The 17991-nt window shown below is 38.4% G+C and overlaps 1 protein-coding gene across 1 annotated transcript in view; it reads right to left on the bottom strand.

The window, feature by feature from the left end:
• Positions 1-14450: 14450 nt before the first annotated feature.
• Positions 14451-17991, bottom strand: part of slco3a1a (solute carrier organic anion transporter family member 3A1a) — a 67543-nt gene continuing 64002 nt past the window's right edge. The window contains exons 9-10 of the mRNA XM_088921684.1: positions 16873-16937; positions 14451-15737 (exon numbers count right to left, since the gene is read on the bottom strand). Coding sequence (XP_088777810.1) covers positions 15361-15737; positions 16873-16937 — 442 coding nt within the window. The 3' untranslated portion in view covers positions 14451-15360. The remainder of the gene's footprint in view (positions 15738-16872; positions 16938-17991) is intronic.

Genomic DNA, 17991 nt, shown 5'->3' with positions numbered 1-17991 from the left:
TCGTGGTGTAGGTCATTGGTCCAGGTTTGTGCCTGTACAGATTCTGCTATAGTCTCGACACAAAAGCGATCCGTTTCAGGGCTAACTCCCATCAGTCTGACAGCGCAACCCTCCGTCCCCCTCCCTTTCTGTCTCTCTTTCCCTCCCTCCCTCCCTCGGAGCTGTGTAACACCGCTTCACTGACACCCCAGCTCCACAAACTTTCACTGCAACTGCTAGGAAAAAAACACATCGGGGCTTCGAGCAATAAAGACAGAAAAGCAGCAGCACATATCTAAATATTAAAGAGACAGGACCTTTTAGAGAAAGACCGTCGCAGTACCACATTCATTGAACTGACAGGTAATTTGCTGAACAGATCTTTTGTTTCATTTTATTATGCCTAATTAAAATAATTTAATAAGAAAGCGTGTTAAAATTTTCATCAGATCACGCCTCGACTCTGTTCCTTGCCCCCTTCGTCGGGTATTAAATTCTGCTTTTAATTATTCAATGCCAGCAGCGACCATGTGTTGTCAAGTTACTGCTTGTTAAATTGACACTTAGCACGAATCCGCTCAAAGCGCTGCTTGTGTGCACTGGAGAGCCGTATGGGAATAGCAAAAGTGGGATTTTTTTTTTTATGAAAACAATTAAGACGTGACACTCATAGGCACAGCACCGGCCGGCACTAACAGACTGAAATAAACAGAGAACATTCGTTCCGTTGTGTCACACTTTGCTTATGCAATGTTGGGATTCATTAAGAAGGAACAAGCATTCAATTAGACCGACATCCAGTAAATAATTCACTGCTGCACTGATTGTTTATAGCTTGTTATACCATTTTTTCGAGGCAGATATTACATTCTTAGTACCCTTAGATATTGTCAGTCTTTGAACACAAAGCCCTCAGTGCAGTAGCAGTCCTGCGGAACTCGAAATACGAAGGTTAAAGAAAAGGATTTCCTTTTAAGGTCGCCTTTATTGATTCAAAACATCACACCTAATCCTGGCCTTTTGCTGTCCAGCGTGCTGATCATTAGAACAACAGAAAGTTGAATTGAAATCTGTCACCGATACATCCACCCATCTGCTTTATCACACACGCAGCACCAGGCAGGACCACGATATGACACAATCAATTAGAACAGTTTAACCACACAGATTAACCTGGGTGGCACGTTCTTGGAGATGGGAAGAAGCCTGAACTCAGAGGAGACCCATGCTGTCTCAGAAAGAACATGCAGCCTCCACACAGAAGGTGCACCAGACCCGACTCAGGACACTAGAGGTGCATGGAAGCAGTGTCAGGTCACCGTTCCACCCAGTTTAATATGATCTCACTTCGCTACGTGAATGCAGCAACCCAACAGCACACTTTAAAAGTAAACTTACAAGGGCTGAATAGAACTGGAACTGGTAGCACATAAATTGTCATTTTCCCCCCTTTGATGAGAAAGTTCTCCGTTGATGTGGTGGCGAACTGCCAGTTCAGCTTCGTTCCAGCTCCGTCAACAGACGGCTTTTCAGGTTTGCTTGCCAGGATTCGTGGGTTATTGTCTGGAAACAGAGCGTGTCTGTGTGTCTGAGGAAGGACGATTCTGTCAGAGGTTTAGTTTAGGTGGGTAGGTCATCAGAACGTAGATGTTTAAATCGCCAGTTTTCTCCGCGTGTTGATTCCCCTTGCTGGTGGCATGTTTGATTTTTTTGAGCTTGTCAGCTTACTGAACAAAGTGTGGGCAAGTGAGAATTGAGAAAGAAACGGCTTGGTGAAGTGTGTCAGCTAGAATCAAAATACTCCTGTAAGTTATGAAATAATATCTGGAAAACTGGTTTTGACAAAGATGTTCAACCTTCTGGAAATACGTATACAAATTTATGAAAACATTACTTACATGATAATGTATAATAAGTTATATAAATAAGAAAAAAACAAACTTTAGTCTACTTATGAGAAGGGGAAGAAATAAAAAGGAGAACAGAATATAACTGTAGTTAAAAGAGTATAATTTGAGTCAGGGGATGTAATGTCAGAGCTGTTTAACACACTAGAAAGAACTGATTTCGAGTACTGTGCACAATTTTTGTTATTGCTGCTCTGGACTCAGTGCAGAAAAGTGAGACCAGATACATTCTGGGGCTTAAGGGAATTAAATACTTTTAGCCTTGAACACAGAGGACTACAAGTGGGCCTGACTCAAGCATTAAAAATCCTCTAAGGCATGGACCAAGTCAACCCAATGGGCTCCTTGAACATCAAAACGTCAGTTCGGTTTAGGGCTATATTTGCTGTGCTGCAGGGCTACAGAAGGAAGACATTTAGTGTTGGCCCAGGCGAAAAAGCCGAAGGAACAAGACTTACCAGTATTCTAGTATATATATCATATATACCCTGTTTTTGACTGATTCAGAAAATAGCTTGTAGAAGTGGAAATAAGCGAGCAGATGCCTATTATATATTCCCTAATTCTTGCCCAAGAGACCTTTTATCCAGGGCTGACAAGGAACCTTTCTGTCTCTTATTAAGGGTAGAGACATACATGTACTATACCTTCAGACAAATTACAATATGAACTCAAATTGTCTAAATGTCAACGACGTTCGTCATATTTAAGAAATTTTAGAATTAGTTTAGAATAAGAAACTCTAGAATTAGTTAAAAAATGAAATTGTATTCTTAATGCTTAATGCCTCCCCTCCTTCTCTTTAGTCTCCCGATTCTGCAGTTCAGTCCCAATGACCTAGAAACTTGCAGGGGGAGAGGGACCTTCAGCTGCAATCGCTGCAATCTCTCAGGCTGAGCAAGGCAGATGTCACAGCTGTACCTCCTGTGGCAGGTTTTCAGTTTGAGATTGAAACGAAATCTGTCAGGCTGATGGCAGTTTACTTAAGTTATGGAAACTTTAATGGCTGCAAAACTACTTTTGAAATTATGGACAAAACGGTCTATGCTTTTTTGTTTAATTTTTTTTAACGTTAGCTTTTGTAAACACACCATATGTACCTTCATGCTGAACTATATTAGAGATCATTAATAAACTGTACAGATTATCTTCTCTTGATTTCCCCTATAATGTTCCTTGAACTAAGCAGTTTAACTAGTTTAAAGACACATGCAACGACTATATTTAATATAAAAGGGCTTCATATTCTACCAGCTACGGAGCTGAAATTTTCAGTTTTTGCTTCTGCATTAAATCAAACTGCCATGAAACTGAAACCCCATATAAACACCATTCAACACAGAAGAAATCTCCATGATAATAGTCACTGCCATTTCTCCTTTTGTTTCATACGAAAGGGGAAATTTCAGTGTACAGACCTAAACTTTCTTGTTTAAGAAATTCACAACAAACGTGTCCTTTACATAACTAACAATAACCATCTGAAATGTGAAGAAAACAGCAGGCGATTTTAGAGCAGTTTAGCGTGTAGGTCAAGGCACATACTGTCTGTAGGAAATAAAAGCATTAATTCACAGAGCAATTTAGAGAAAGAAAGAGAGAAATACACAGAATCTAGACAAAATTCCAAAGCAACAACCACATTTCCACACTGACCCGCAAATCCCAGAAGCCCCAGGAAGCCCTCCTGGTAAAGAGGGCTGTGGGCTCCTCCCCTCTTTCTTAATCTTCTTTCACAATTAAGCCGTGTCTTCTGGGAGCTCCCTCAGCTCGTGAGCGCTGCGTGTATCTTGAGTTTGAAGTACCAGCCCTTCATCTCCGAGTTAAAAGAAGCCACAGCCTAAGCCTTAGGTTTCTCTGGGATTAAAGGCATGGATTAGCATGCACATTAAATATTTCTTTTCTTATGTGAACTATCAGATGCTAAGACATCCATGGAGAGGCGATTAAAAATGAGAATATTTTATAGGGAAAAACTCTGTTTTTTTTAATTGGTTAAACTGCTGCTTTGCATTGAATATACTGGGGCTCTACTTTAACAAATAGCAACTAAATGAGCTATATGGAACACTTAACTAATTAATTAACTAATTTGGTGTAATAACTCCTAACTGGAGTCCAATACTTTGTTCATTGCTCATCTGTCTGTCTGTTATCAATTGAATCTGGTGTTATGAGGGATACATTATAGGCACTAATGAAATATCTTTATCATCATAGACATTTGACAGCCTTCCTGAGCTTCCTAGTCTTTCATTGTGCTTGTTGATAGATGTCAAACAGTGTACAAATCATATGTAAAAATCTGACACAAGCAGCTCTTGAAGTTTTGAGGTTATTGAGTTCAGAGCTGCTGTCTTGTTTTTCTTTGATAATCAGTGAATTCCTTTCATTCCAGTGTAGTAGAAACATCACTGATTCCACATTAAGGCTTTTATTTTCAAACCCCACAAAAACTGGGATTGCTTCTTCGACTTTTGTTCTAAATTTATCCAGGACTATAACGGAAACTGCTGGTATTTTGACAGAAAGACCACTTCCACTGCTATTTCCATTCACTTGCCAACCTCTTTCAGCGGACTCAGTGGAGTACTTGCTGCCTATAGTGTGATTTTGACAGATATCCAGCAGATGGCAGTGCACCATGTTTAGAATTCCAGTCCTCAGCGGGACGGATGGATTCTTAATTGACAGCTTAGTGGGCTCAGCCACAAGATGTAGAAACAGCAGATGGCCCTTAGGATGCCCTGCCATGAAATATTCAACTAGGTAGGTAGCGAAATAGATCATTCCTGTCCCTGTGAAATTAAATTCATCTACTTGTGCTGTGTGAAGCAAGACACCATTGAATGTCAAGTGCATGTTCTGAATGTTGTTGTTTTTTTTTAATTTCTCAAAAAGTAAAGTGAACGTATCCATTCCTTCACACACACCTTATATTTCTTTCTACAGTGAGCAAGAAAGTATTTTAAATTTTCAGATTCATGGTGCTTCGCACAGCACATTGTGGGGCTGCTGAACAGGTCTGGCTTTATAGGCTATTCACACTAATGGTGCTGTCCCATCCGCAGACTGTACGCATGGGGTTAGGTGGCACAGCAGGGGTATACTGAAGCATGGAATAGCATTCAAGTACATTACTGAAGAAAAATTCCTACTTCAGTTCATACCATAATTCAACCCCCACCTATCAACTTCTGAACAAGCATGAACAAAATGCAATAGTCCAGGGATATATGAAAGTTTCTATATTTGGAGTATCACATATGACACCAGTTGTATAAAAGAAGGATATTTGCTGATTTAGGAACTGTAATAAATACTGTTTGTTGAGCTATATTTATTAGTCAGTACACTCTCTTCCATGTTTTTTGTGCAGTTATTTTGCTGAATAAAAAAGCCTGAGATACAAATCTGCAAGTTTATAAATGTTTGGTTAACTGGTTGTGTCCTTTTCCTGAGAAAACATTATATGTAATTCCAGAGTGAAAAAGTGAGATTTAATTCAATCCCGGTGTTGGGTTGAGAGGAGAATAATAGTATCCCCACTTCTCGTTCTCTCCTTAAAAAGGACCAGGGTAGACGTAGTAGGATGCTAAAGTGAATTTCTCATGCTTTTCCTCTTCACTGTAAATCCTTGATTAAAAGTGTGTGAGTTTGCTACAATCAGATAGAGATTAGTAGTGTCAAATATTATCTTCCCTTGAAAACGCACAAGGCTTTTGTACTCCATATCTCTGACACGGTCTAATAATACTTTGGGCAATCTGTCTGATTTCTCAGTGTGAGAAAAAAAAGTATCCTGAGAGAAAAACAAAAACTGAAAGTGTAGAACTAATATGTGCATTTTATCTGCACTCTTGATTATCAACATGCAGTTAACCAAAATTATGGATATGACAAGTACTGTGTTAAAAAGCATAACAGCTTTTGATATCATGTGCTTCATGACAACAACACACATCATTGACACTTTGTTTATTGCAAACAGGAGTCGAGAAACAGCATCATAAACAAAAGGCAATTGTTTGGATAACAGTCTCATAACTCAAACTCTTTCAATGCTAATTAATGTACTCCAAAGCTGCAGAGTACTCTTTGTCTAGAATTTTAATTTGCATGGGCAAGCCCGTGTTTAATTGGTACACTTAACAGAGGGCTATTGGCATGCAAGAACAGATGTCTCTCGTATAGGTGTTAATAAATCAAGTGGCAAACATCTGTTTTGAACCTCTTTATTGTGTTTTTTCTAATGGCAAATGGCCAAAACTTGGGTTTTAATCCCTTCTTTATGGGCATTTTTTGTGGAAGTAAAATGCCCTCATTTTTGATATGTTGGCAATGAGTGCAGAGTATTCTTATTATTTGTTTTGGCTTTTAGTCCCAAAGAGAAACCACAAGAGAAAACTTTTCTTGCCAGATATTTTTCAGTGGCAGCTTTGGGAGTTGTGGTTGTTGACTGCCGTGATAAAGCCCTTTCTCTCTTCCCTCCTTTTTTAATTAAACCCATAAAAATTTAACGACCTCTCAAGATTATTTATCTGCTGTCCAAGGACAAAGAAGTCATCCTGAAATCAGTTTAATTCTTGTAGAGGCATTTATTTATTTAAAGACTTGACAAGACCTCCTGTACACCTAGAGACCTCAGGCACTTATTTGACAAATTCACAGATCAGGAGCTCCAAAGAGTTCATCCGTTATAGAAATAACTATCTGAAGTTAATTAACTCAAAAAAGAATACATGGTACAGTCTGTTTGGTTGAACTTCAGAATAATACTGAAAGTGCAGAATTCCTGATTTCATAGAGAAAAATGTTCCACAGCCTGATCACTTAGCAGAAGAAGACTCTGTCAGCGCAGCTCATAATACATGTTCACATGCAATCTGACATTAATCAAGCACTGTTACTTTTTTTTCAAATCTGAACTCTCACAAAACAGAAGTTATGTTGATTGGGTCTTCTTATGAACTCCACAGAGAACATACATTTATCTTTCCCAGCCTTGATGGTGGTAAAACAGCACTTTCTGGTGTAACCACAGCTTCTTTACATGTCACAATACGTTCAGAACTGAGCCGATCAGATCTGATCTAAGACATTAACTAAAACTAAAACACATTGCTCCTGCTTTAGGTTCCTTGTACAGTACCATCTCCCTGTGGATTTCAGAATGCAGCCCAAAATATTCACATGCTCACCTTTAGTGGCTCAGATTGTTAAATCTATATACACCAGCATGTTGTGTGTGTTCTTTGGACTTTTTTCAGTTACCAAAACAAGGCTCTGAACATCAGGAGACTGTTCTTTCTGTTGCTGTTTCTCCCGAGCTGTAAAATATTCTCTAAGCCCATTTAAGATCTTGCAAGTCAGTCAGCACTTCTAGATCTTGTTTTTAAAAAGTGCCTGTATATGCCCCAGTTTGCAAGGAGCATAGTTGTCTAACCTGTTTTTTTGCTCTTGTTTGACTTGAGAGAACTACAGACCTCCCTCACACACAGAGCCTCTGTGATATAGGTGTCACCCAGCTGGTCATTGTGGGTGTATGAAGCCACTATCTTGGTACAGTACATCAGTATCCTTAACTCTTTTTTGAAGACAGCAGGGTGGAGTCAATTCTTGTTCATTTGTTAAACAGCCGGGCATGCTGTTTGTACAGTAGGTGTAAAAGAAGCTGGGGTTTTGTCAGTCAAGCAACCAATATGCTCTTTTTTTCAATCCAGATGTCTCAACAAGTACCACACTTATTACTGTACGTAGCTGGGATCTGGTGTCAGGCAGAGGATGAATTTAGTGTCTACTGACCAAGCCAAGTCATGCAGATGTCCAGCTGCCCAGAGCTGGACAGCAACAAGCTCAAGACCACCCATAGTGATCCAGCCAGAGCCTGAATCAGCTCCACATGGAGCATCAGGACCTAGACAGGACTGAGCCCGGCGATCCCCAGGGTGAAGACTAAACTATACAATTTCCCTACAGATACATCAACAGGAAAGCCCAACACGCAACACTTTGAGAATCACCTTGCCTCCTGGCATAACTGATAATGAGCATGTTACCGCCTTTCTACAAACAATGGTTTTACGAACTATAGGGCATTCCCATATTGGGAGGATGCATACAGTAGTTAAGGGGTTTCATTTGACAAGTTCCCTGCAACACGTACGGCATCTGTCAGTTTCCATCAGGTTATGTTAGCGAGCAGCTCATGACACATCATGGAGATGTGTGTGCTGTCTCTCCACACTTGACAGGAAGTCATTTTTGCGTTAACCAAGATCTGACAGACATATCACAACAAGAACTACCTTTTGCTTGTTTTTAATGGTATGCCGGGGAAAGAAAGATTTGTACCTTTCAACTGTTTTTTTCTTTTAGAATAGAATTGTTAACCTCTTCCTCACCTGCAGAGCAAAACTGCATGTCTGAGAGAGGCACAGAAATAAATGTAACACTCACTCCAATAAAAGGAATGAAAATAGTTTTTAATTTATTTTACAGCAAACATACAACATCACATATTTTTTTCCTAAAATGATATATTCTGAAAAAAGATGAAATAAAAAATAAAGAATGCAAGAAGAAGCATATACAACATATAAAATATCTCTATTTGTACGTTGTGAAAAAAATGTATATATTTCCTTTACATTTTTTTTTAAATTAAGTGCCATTTAAGCCCCAGGTGCTTGAATTGTCACCACATGCATTGGATTCTGTAAACTCTAGATCATCAACATTCAGTGGGAAGTTTACGTCTGTTGCTGCAGTGTTAACAGCTTCACTTAATTCAAACAGAGCTACCTATTGATTTCAAAGGGAGTACACCTTCAGTTTGGAGACAGAGGAGTTTCCAATGAAGTCTACTGGATTTCCAATACTACTCCAGCAGTCCTGTGTATGAAGCTTCAATGTCTCCCTAAACCATACATCTGCCATCCTCGTCATCCTCACACCTTACTCAATGAACTTGTGACGAGCAACAGGGAATATCAAAGCAATTTCCATCACAAGCCTGATCTGCTTTGTAACTAGGTGAGATTAAAGCAATGCACAGTTCTCTCTCTTCTTAGATAGTTTGAAACCTGGAAGTACAGAATACCTACATCTTTCGAGCAAAATAAAAACAAAAACATTTGAGGTTGTATTTTTTTCTTTGTAATGCATCAAGACTGTTGCATGAAGGCTGAATGTGCTTGCCGGCACCCTAATACCGTACGAAAATAGCCCTTGTAAGTTAAAAGAAAATGAAGTCACTGTGATGATATGAAATACCTTGACTAGAAAATGGAATAGCAGCGGTGACTGTAATTCAGAAAGCTACACTGAACCAGACAGATATCTACTTTCGTTACAAGCCTCATTTGCAAGAAATTAGGAGTCTATTCTAGGAGTTTTTGGCAATTATTATAAAAGTGACTTGAAAACCAAATTTTCAGGTACACCTTAAAATGCAGGTACTCATACGACCACAGTTTATACTGTAGTTACCTATATAAAAAAGGTATATACATATGTCTGTAATCTTCAGTGATTTCAGTCATCTCTAGTAAGTGTAGAATTGGTACGTAGATTTTAAAACACGAGCACCAGTGCAATTTTTCTCTAAAATAACTTGCAAATGAGGCAACCAGATTTTCTATCCTTGTAACAGTATAGCAAACTGGAAAAGAGAATCCTAAGGTCATTCAGCCTGTGATAAAAAACCTACATGTTTACTTCTCCTAATCTGTACTGTTATAAAATATTCATAGGTACACCATTCATTGATAAAACCTCAGAAATATTCAGTTAGTAAAGCTTTGTGGAATTCTTATGATAATCTGTGCACATTACAAATTGTTGAGTGTAATATTTCTGCTTAACTAATGGAGAATACAATCCCTTTTATCTTCCTCAGACCCAGATAAAAATAAAAATGAAATACAAAATCATCAGCTATGTGAAAAACAAAATATTTGTATAATTTTGGCACTTCTATGGCAGAGAAAAATATACAAGCAGAAATTCTGAGAAGACAAGGGATATCAAGATTTGTATATATACTGTACAGGAAGTAGCAAAAACATAAATGAAGTTTTTCCCAAAAAACAGATAAAGGGGTTTTTAATGGGTCTTTGGAGAAAAAAAAAAACTTTTATCTGTGTTCACACATGGAATGGAATTATGGAACTTCAATAGATCAGTAGACCTAAGACACAATGTTGCAGTACAGTAATGGAAAGAGGCTGCCATATTAAAAGCCTCTTATCATACAATGTTACTCATGAGATGAGGACAGGCTTCTTGGCCTGGACTGCATGCTACATTTTTGTTCAATTGCTAGGCAGGGAAAGGAGAATGGGGCATGTGGTGATATACAGTTTAAGGTTTCTTTGAACCTCATCTTATTTGTTCTAAACTAAACCCGTTTATAATAACCCACAAAATCATTCCAGTGGGACAAAGTTAATGGGGCACAGAATTATGCATGCAGGTCACGTCCGAATATTTTTGAGCTCCCCCCACCCAGTGCAAAGCTCTGGCAGGAACAGAGGAGACACAGCCACTGCCAGTTTTTATTTTTAAATTGGTTTTTGTTAATTTTTTTGTGAGTTTATTTTTCTCAGATAATACCTTTTCGTTCCCAAATCTCCAAAGATACCAGATCTGCTGGCGCAAAAAGGACATTTATTTTAATTGTAATAGCACAGGGTTTGCTGCAAAATGTCACTATACAAGAAATTATGAAATTATATGGATTTTAAGTCCATAATACCCAGAACAAGCAGGGGCTTTACCAAAGTAAAATGTGCTAACTCTAGATAAAGCTTCCTACAGTACACAGGGCTATGCAACTCTCATTTCATCAAATTTAATACAAAACATAATATGTTACTGGAAATATGTCTGGAAATTAATAGTCATATTATAATCAAAGTCTTTAAGCCCTGTCAGCAATGGTTCCTTTTATTGTTTTTAAAATTTTAACAATTTTAGAAAATCATAGGTCCTTCCCTATAAGACATAGAACTGCAAGTAAAAAAGTACATCTGCAATTAATTTTAATACTTTTACTGACCTTAGAATCTTCAAGGTTGGTGCCGCAATGAATAATTTGCATTTAACTTTGAAACTGCATTTTAAGAGAACAGTAAAAGCACTTTCCTCTGAGAAGCAACATTAATTTGAGGTCGCAAAATGTAAAATAAAAGATTCTGAGCAGATTGACATTTCATACACCTTTCCAAAAAAATGGCAGGTTTTTTTATTTATTCATTCTCTCTGTTGCTATTATGTGTGAAACAGATCGGGTGCTGTTAGTTAGACAGTGACCACATTCTTTTGCATGTGGCTATCAACAGTTATCAAGAATTACTGTGTATGAAAAAATAATATGTAGATTTGTACTCTATTGTTAAGTCTGAAATGATCTCAGATTTAAGTAGTTTGGCAAGGCAGTACTTGTTAACAAACCTGACTTATTAGATGCACAAATGGGTAACATCCAAGAACAGCTGAAGGACAGAAATGTCCACATACCACAAGAGTTGTTATGCGTTTAATGTCACAGCAATGGGGCCTGTGAAAATAGGTGACTGTATGCTGCATCATCAATTAATATGTCAATGAAATGCAATAGGGCTCAGCGCACTGAGTGAGTTTCAGACATGACGCCACCCCCATGTTTTTTTGGCGGAGTTATCTGTTGTCTAAACAGCAACACTGTGCGTGTTCAGAGCCCACAAGCACCAGGAATGGAATCTGCCAGGTGTAGGGAGAGCTGCATTTGTCACAGTAACAGGAGCATGATCCCTGATCTCTCTTCAGGCCCTCAGGTAAAACTGGAGCCCATTTGATCTGACAAGAGAGTGGGAGGATTCTTATAGGATTTTGGCAAATATCTCTTTCCCCATGAAGCTGGTCACTTGCAATGTCAGGCCTGCAGTTTCCTGGCAATTAAGCAATTCATCTTCCAACATGCTGAGAGGTCACTGTTAAAGTGTGGCAGTAAAACAATTATGTTCCACCGATTTTGTCACTGAAACATCTACTGTATGTTGTGAAAATAAAGCAATCCCAGTTACTGTTCTCCGTATTACTGTAACTGGCAGTTCCTCAGTATCTTTGATTGTACTTTAAAGGGGATTTTTTACAGAAAGTGCCACATTATTCCTTTTAGTTAAGTCTTTCCCTATTTGGTTAGGTGAATTTAATATAAATCCGTTTAAATAGAAAATGGCGAGTACAGTATTGATTTAGACATCATTAAGTACTGCTATATTATTATTATTATTATTATTATTATTATTATTATTATTATTATTAGAAGCCATCTGTGTCACAGGGTACAGACACATTGGTTGTTAAATGCAGGTGAGCCAGTCAGGCCTAAGATAAGTGATAGACACCACAGATAAATGATATGTTCTGGAAGAGAAGCCCAGTGAAGTACAATTTCCAGAAGAATAAATAAAGAAATACCAGTTGAAGCTTAAGAAAGCAGTGGGGTCGGATAATAGACCATAGTTGATAACAAAATTTGGTACAGACACATACACTAGGTTTGCTGGAACAATCTGAGCTATGGACTCGTTCCTGGCCTGAACTGAAATCTGTAACCCAAGCAGCCATATCTAACTGAGATACGATTTGCTAAGATGCCCTTTGGTACTTTCTGTTGACAAATGACATGATTTGGATAGTTCTGAAAACATCCAAAACAGAAGCTGTGCAACTGCACAAACAGATCTTCTTCTGATGGGGTGGGAATGTGGGGTAGGGGCTGGGGCACTGGAGTTCAGGTCAGGAACGAGTCCATAGCTCAGATTGTTCCAGCAAACCTAGTGTATGTGTCTGTACCACATTTGAATCGGAAAATAGGTAACTGAAATCTCTGTAAATCACTTTGGGTAAATGTGGCAGCCAAATAAAACTATAGTAAATATTTGTGTAAATTGTAATCATGTTAGATAAGATAATCTGATGTAAAATAAATGCAAATAGAAAAACTTCACAGTGTAAGCCTTCAGAAAAGCATAACAGAAAGACTGTCGCTTTCTGTATGGTTAAAGAACAGCCGTGGCATGGAACCATTAATTCAATCTGTGGAAATCCAGACATTTGAACAATTCTGCAACAGAACTTACTTCAGAATCTGTATGGTTGAAGTGGCACCTTTGAAGTTCTTCAGAATGGTGAATTAGAAAGAAGAAAGAACAGGTTCCACAGAGAACCACACGTTTGCAGAATAAGATATATGAAAAAAACAAAACCTGCTAAAGCCAGAAACCATTAATCCCAAGGTCTTTGATGACATACTGAGGGGCTGGAAATAATAATCACAGTTTTCATCTTGCTAAACTGATGGATAAAACATTGTAAAATCCTACAAAATGTGCAATACATGTTGGGAAGGATCATCATCAAAAGGTGCCTGCCTCAATATCTCAATATGATGGGGGTAAGCACAGTGGTAACTTGTGTTTTGTAGGAGGGGGGTTTCTGTATTAACTGGAATGTGCATGAAAGGCTATCTTTCATCTGAGTTGAAGATTTGACCTGCCTCACAGACCCTCCTGCAATGGAGAAGTAACATACTGAAGAACGTGAAGTCACTGCTGATCATATTTTGACACCCTGCCATTACAAAAATGCAAGTTCAAGCAATTAAATGAAACCTAACTCAAATCAGTTTTTTTCTTTTGGTCTCCTTCCTTTTAAGTGGACACAGGAGAAGCTGACTGTGCGAAAATGAGTCAGAAATGAATGAAAAAGACAAAAATCAACTGAAAGTAGAATTGGGCTTTATATGTTCCATAATAATTGCCTTATAAAGAAATGTGGCTTCGGCAAAAAATAAAATTGAAAACTGTAACCCAAACAGATTTATTTTACAGCAGTAATTAAAAAATATTTTATTTGCTGGATAAAATAATTTAAATATTTCTGTAGCACAAACTTGAAAGTGTACTGTTTGTAATAGGATGAGCAATGATCTGTCTCTTTACTTGAAAAAGTAAAATCTTTCACAAATAAAAAAAACATTGGTGTATGTGGTATCAAGCTTAAAACCCATATTTAAATACAATATAATTAAGGTTCATAGCCTGCTATTACATTAGTTGTGTAACAGCAATTTATTAACCTCATGTAAACCATTGACCTCTTAACTGGTTGTCTAAGGTTGTGATGTACAGTTTTTCTCTTCTTCATTAACTACAATCCCCACTCGCTTGAGAATACCATGGCTGCAGCTCTTTAAAACTGCTCCTTCCTTTCTAGATACATTTGCTGGTTTTATTTTTCCAGCAGAAATACTATAGTTTCTATGATACTTCTGATATTTTTTACAGTTTAAGCAAAGTTTGTGTAAATATCTCATTAAAAGAGACCTGAGCAACAACAAAGTGAATAAAGCAGCCGGTAAATTAGAAAATAGATAAACGTGTTCTGTATTATATAAAATGTGTTTTAAAGGAAATAAAGAAGTTAAATCACCTAGTTAGTGAATTTCATTTGGAACATTTTTGGTATTTATGTCCCTAGTCCTTCCTAGGTTCTTCAGAATGTGAAGTTTGCTAAGCGATTAATCTATGTGGCTTTATTTTATTTGAATTTTAACAGCTTAAAATTAAATAAAACAAACCTCCCAGATCTCGTTTGCTCTCCGGAACCCTTTTAGAAACGTGTTTCAAAAGTGTTTTCAATGAAAGATAAAAAATGTCTGTTACTGCATAGGCTGAAGCATAACATATAGCAAAATAAACATTGTGCTCCATGAAGTAAAAGCAACAATTTTGGGCAGAAATGTAGCTAAAGCTGAAGTAGTTTTTCTCCTATGAGCTGCCGATGTTCAGTTTCAACAGCAGCGGATACCACTGACCTCTCAGAATACAAATTTTTGTAAATGGATTAATGCCGATCCTCTTTACTGTGTTTCCTGTACTAGACTAGACACTAGACACTAGACTTGAAGTTTACAAAGCAAGATTCCTTGACTCTTAGCTTTAACTTCTGAGTAGTAAACAACTACCCATGTGCAAGTACAAAAAAACTCAGTAGAGTATGTTATAAAAACCAAAAAAAATAAATTTGACACTTTTTTAGTGAAAAGTTTGGATAATGAAGAAAACTGTTCTTTTTTTTCTGTGAGCAACACAGAGCCATCGGGGTAGATGGTTCAACACCAATAAGACTGAGAACGCAGCCTGTCAGTGCTCAGTAAGAGGTGACAACTGGAACATCTGGTTCCTGAAAACCATCTGCACTGATGTCATCCTTGTGGAGATCAAATCGAACATGGAATGGACCCTTAACCTGTGACCTTGGATTTGTGGCAAAGAATAGCAACTGTTTTCTAGGGCCTGAATAGGACTTAAAATAGACTTTTTTTTCTTTTTTAAAAAAAAAAGAAAGGTGATCTGTCAAAAGACTGGTGTATTGGATTTTGTTCCATTTTCCTCGTTGTTATGGTGTCTGTTTAGAGCCAAAGCTATAACACAGACTCCATATTTTCACACCACTCGTGGTCTTCCAGGTTGTATATAAACTTTGTCCTGCTGGCTGGGTTCTGACTGATTTCTCTGCCCAGGTTGTCCAAGGTGAGGGTGGAGGCAAACAGTTCTCCGGTGGTGAGGCCACCCTCGTTGTTCTTAATGTATCTTTTGTAGTTTTTCCGCAAGCACTGCCAGGTGGTGGTGTAAAGAATGAACGCCACAGACTTGAGAGCAATGGCGATGCTGACGTACAAGTAGCGGTAGGCCACGTTGTCGTACAGTAGGCAGGCACCTCGCTCCCCACACACAGTGCTCCAGAACAGACAGGTGGAGTCAATTCCAGCACCGAAGATCAGAGGGGGAGGGATGAATCCTGCGAATGAAGCAGAACACAGAAATATTCTGAGCTGTAAGCCCTAAGAGCTGACTGGACATATACCCTGGTTCCAGACGTAGACAATGTTGTTCTATCCTTGAACTTGGTACTTTGCCCAAATGATTACAGTCGAGTACCCAAAGTGCTCCACTCAACCCGGCATGGGCTGGGAGGGTCAACCTGCGATTAACTCATTAGCACCGCAAGCATTGGGACCACAAAAGTAGGCAGATTTCTGTTCAAATAGGACTGTTCTGTTTTTTTCAATGTGAGAGAAGGCATTTTTCACATGATTTTTGGAAATGCCGAATGTCAGCATCACTCAAACCACAGCCTATGTCCCAGGTGAGGGAGAGATGAAGATGAACCGTCGTCCACCGGTGCTATGCAAGCCCATAGCACAAACAGGTGGGCTAAGGTCTTGGATGAAGAACTGATGCTGCCCTCATTGATTAATTTACAAACCGACCTAGCTGGTCACAGATAAGGTTCACTGTTGTGCTGGAAATCCAATTTGACTCAACCACACTAGACTACTCAGAACCTGGGACACTAGACTCCGAAATGGCAACCTTGACAAAGGTAAGACAACAGGATCCCAACTCTTAGCTTTACAGATACTGTTCGTGAACTGTTATAATTAATGTAACATCTTCATTGCCTGGAAGGGGGACATCTATAGGGTTGGGACCCCTCGAGGTTAATATTCCCCCACTGGGAGGTTTTGTTTTAACTTCCTCAGAATCAGAAAAATCCATTAACTGAATGATTGATATTGTCTCTGCCACTTCCTGAAAGCTTCCAACCAGTGGCAACTAGGTGTTATTATTGACAATTGGTGACATGGGAGCCCCTTTTAAGTGATTTCACTGATCTGTCACACACAAAAAGCCAGAAAGTTTTGGCCGCCACCTCTGCTGCAAGGCAATTATTTAAAGAAAGATGTGTAATTCGCCCTACAGAGGAAGACAAGCAGGTGGATAGGCCCAGGTGTAAATACTGGACACAATAGGAAGACAGAACCCTTTAGATGGGCTGCAGGAAACTCGATTTTCTGGTTTTCCATTGACTGTGGATTGGTGCAGCCAGACAATGGCAATACAGCGTTTGACCGCTGGAAATTCTTTCTTACCCAGGAGCCTCAGCAGGAGGAAAAGAACTCCCAGAGCGTATGACTTCAGCTCTGGACTCACCGCCCTGTGATGAAAAAAAAGAAGAAAGCGCAAAAAAAAATAATAATTTTAGGATTGGAATTTAATTAACATGCTTTTATACTCTCAGAAAATATAGTCATTGCTTGCAGAAATGCTCCAGTCTGCCTAGGGTCCAAAACCTAATTACAACAGCCTGATATAATTTTGGAGAGAATGGCCTTTTTAGGTATATACAAAGTGGCAGTGGAATAGTGATAGTGCTAATTCCTCAGGTACTGTTTGCAGGGGAGATGTTTAAATTTATTAAAGGATTTGAGCTAACCATGAGCTCATTTGTGCTCATTTTGAACCCATTTGCATTTGCAAGTGTTTTAACCCAGAGCAAGAGAGTCTGAGGCAGCAAAAGGAATTGCTGAGTTTGCAAACCATTCTAATCTTTAAACAATGTGTTCAGGAATGCACTAACCTGATCATGTTTTTTTTTAATTATAATACACATTTGATCAATATTAGCAGATGGAAAAAAACTACAAATTTACTGAGAGGCATTAAAGCTGACTCAATCAGTGTTGGAACCAGTAAATCTGTGGCATTTTAATGTAAACCAACGATATACACAGTGGCCAATATTTTGGGAAACTTACAAGCCTCCTGTTACATAGTGGTTTTGATTAAATACGGATTTTATGATCTGTAAAAGTATATACATACAAACACATGGTGTGAGATATTTTAAGCAATGTTATTTTTGAGCAAGTCAGCACAGAGGTAAATGGAGTCAAAGGTCCATTAGTTATACTGCTACTTTCCTTCTGCAGCACAGTCTGTGTAAGACTCAGAAACACATCAGATCCAAAATGAGTCAAACAATAGGAACCTTTATTAATTTTCCTCTGTAAAAATGATCTTACTATTGCCAGTGAATTAGTACGTCGAGGAACGATAAAGTTATTTAATAAACTTTGCTGACTATAAGTCCCAAAGAACAAATAAATTAGCAGGCATATACACATATACTTAAAAACATTCTCACACCCTGTGCTATCACCTATGCCAAGTGACATTGCCTCTGCATTTGTTCATCTGCACAGCTGTCA

This window comes from Atractosteus spatula, chromosome 7 (genome assembly GCF_055471065.1).
Source record: "Atractosteus spatula isolate fAtrSpa1 chromosome 7, fAtrSpa1.hap1, whole genome shotgun sequence".
NCBI lineage: Eukaryota > Metazoa > Chordata > Actinopteri > Semionotiformes > Lepisosteidae > Atractosteus > Atractosteus spatula.
Note: the sequence above shows the minus strand (reverse complement) of the source record. Positions and strands in the feature narration are given on the sequence as shown.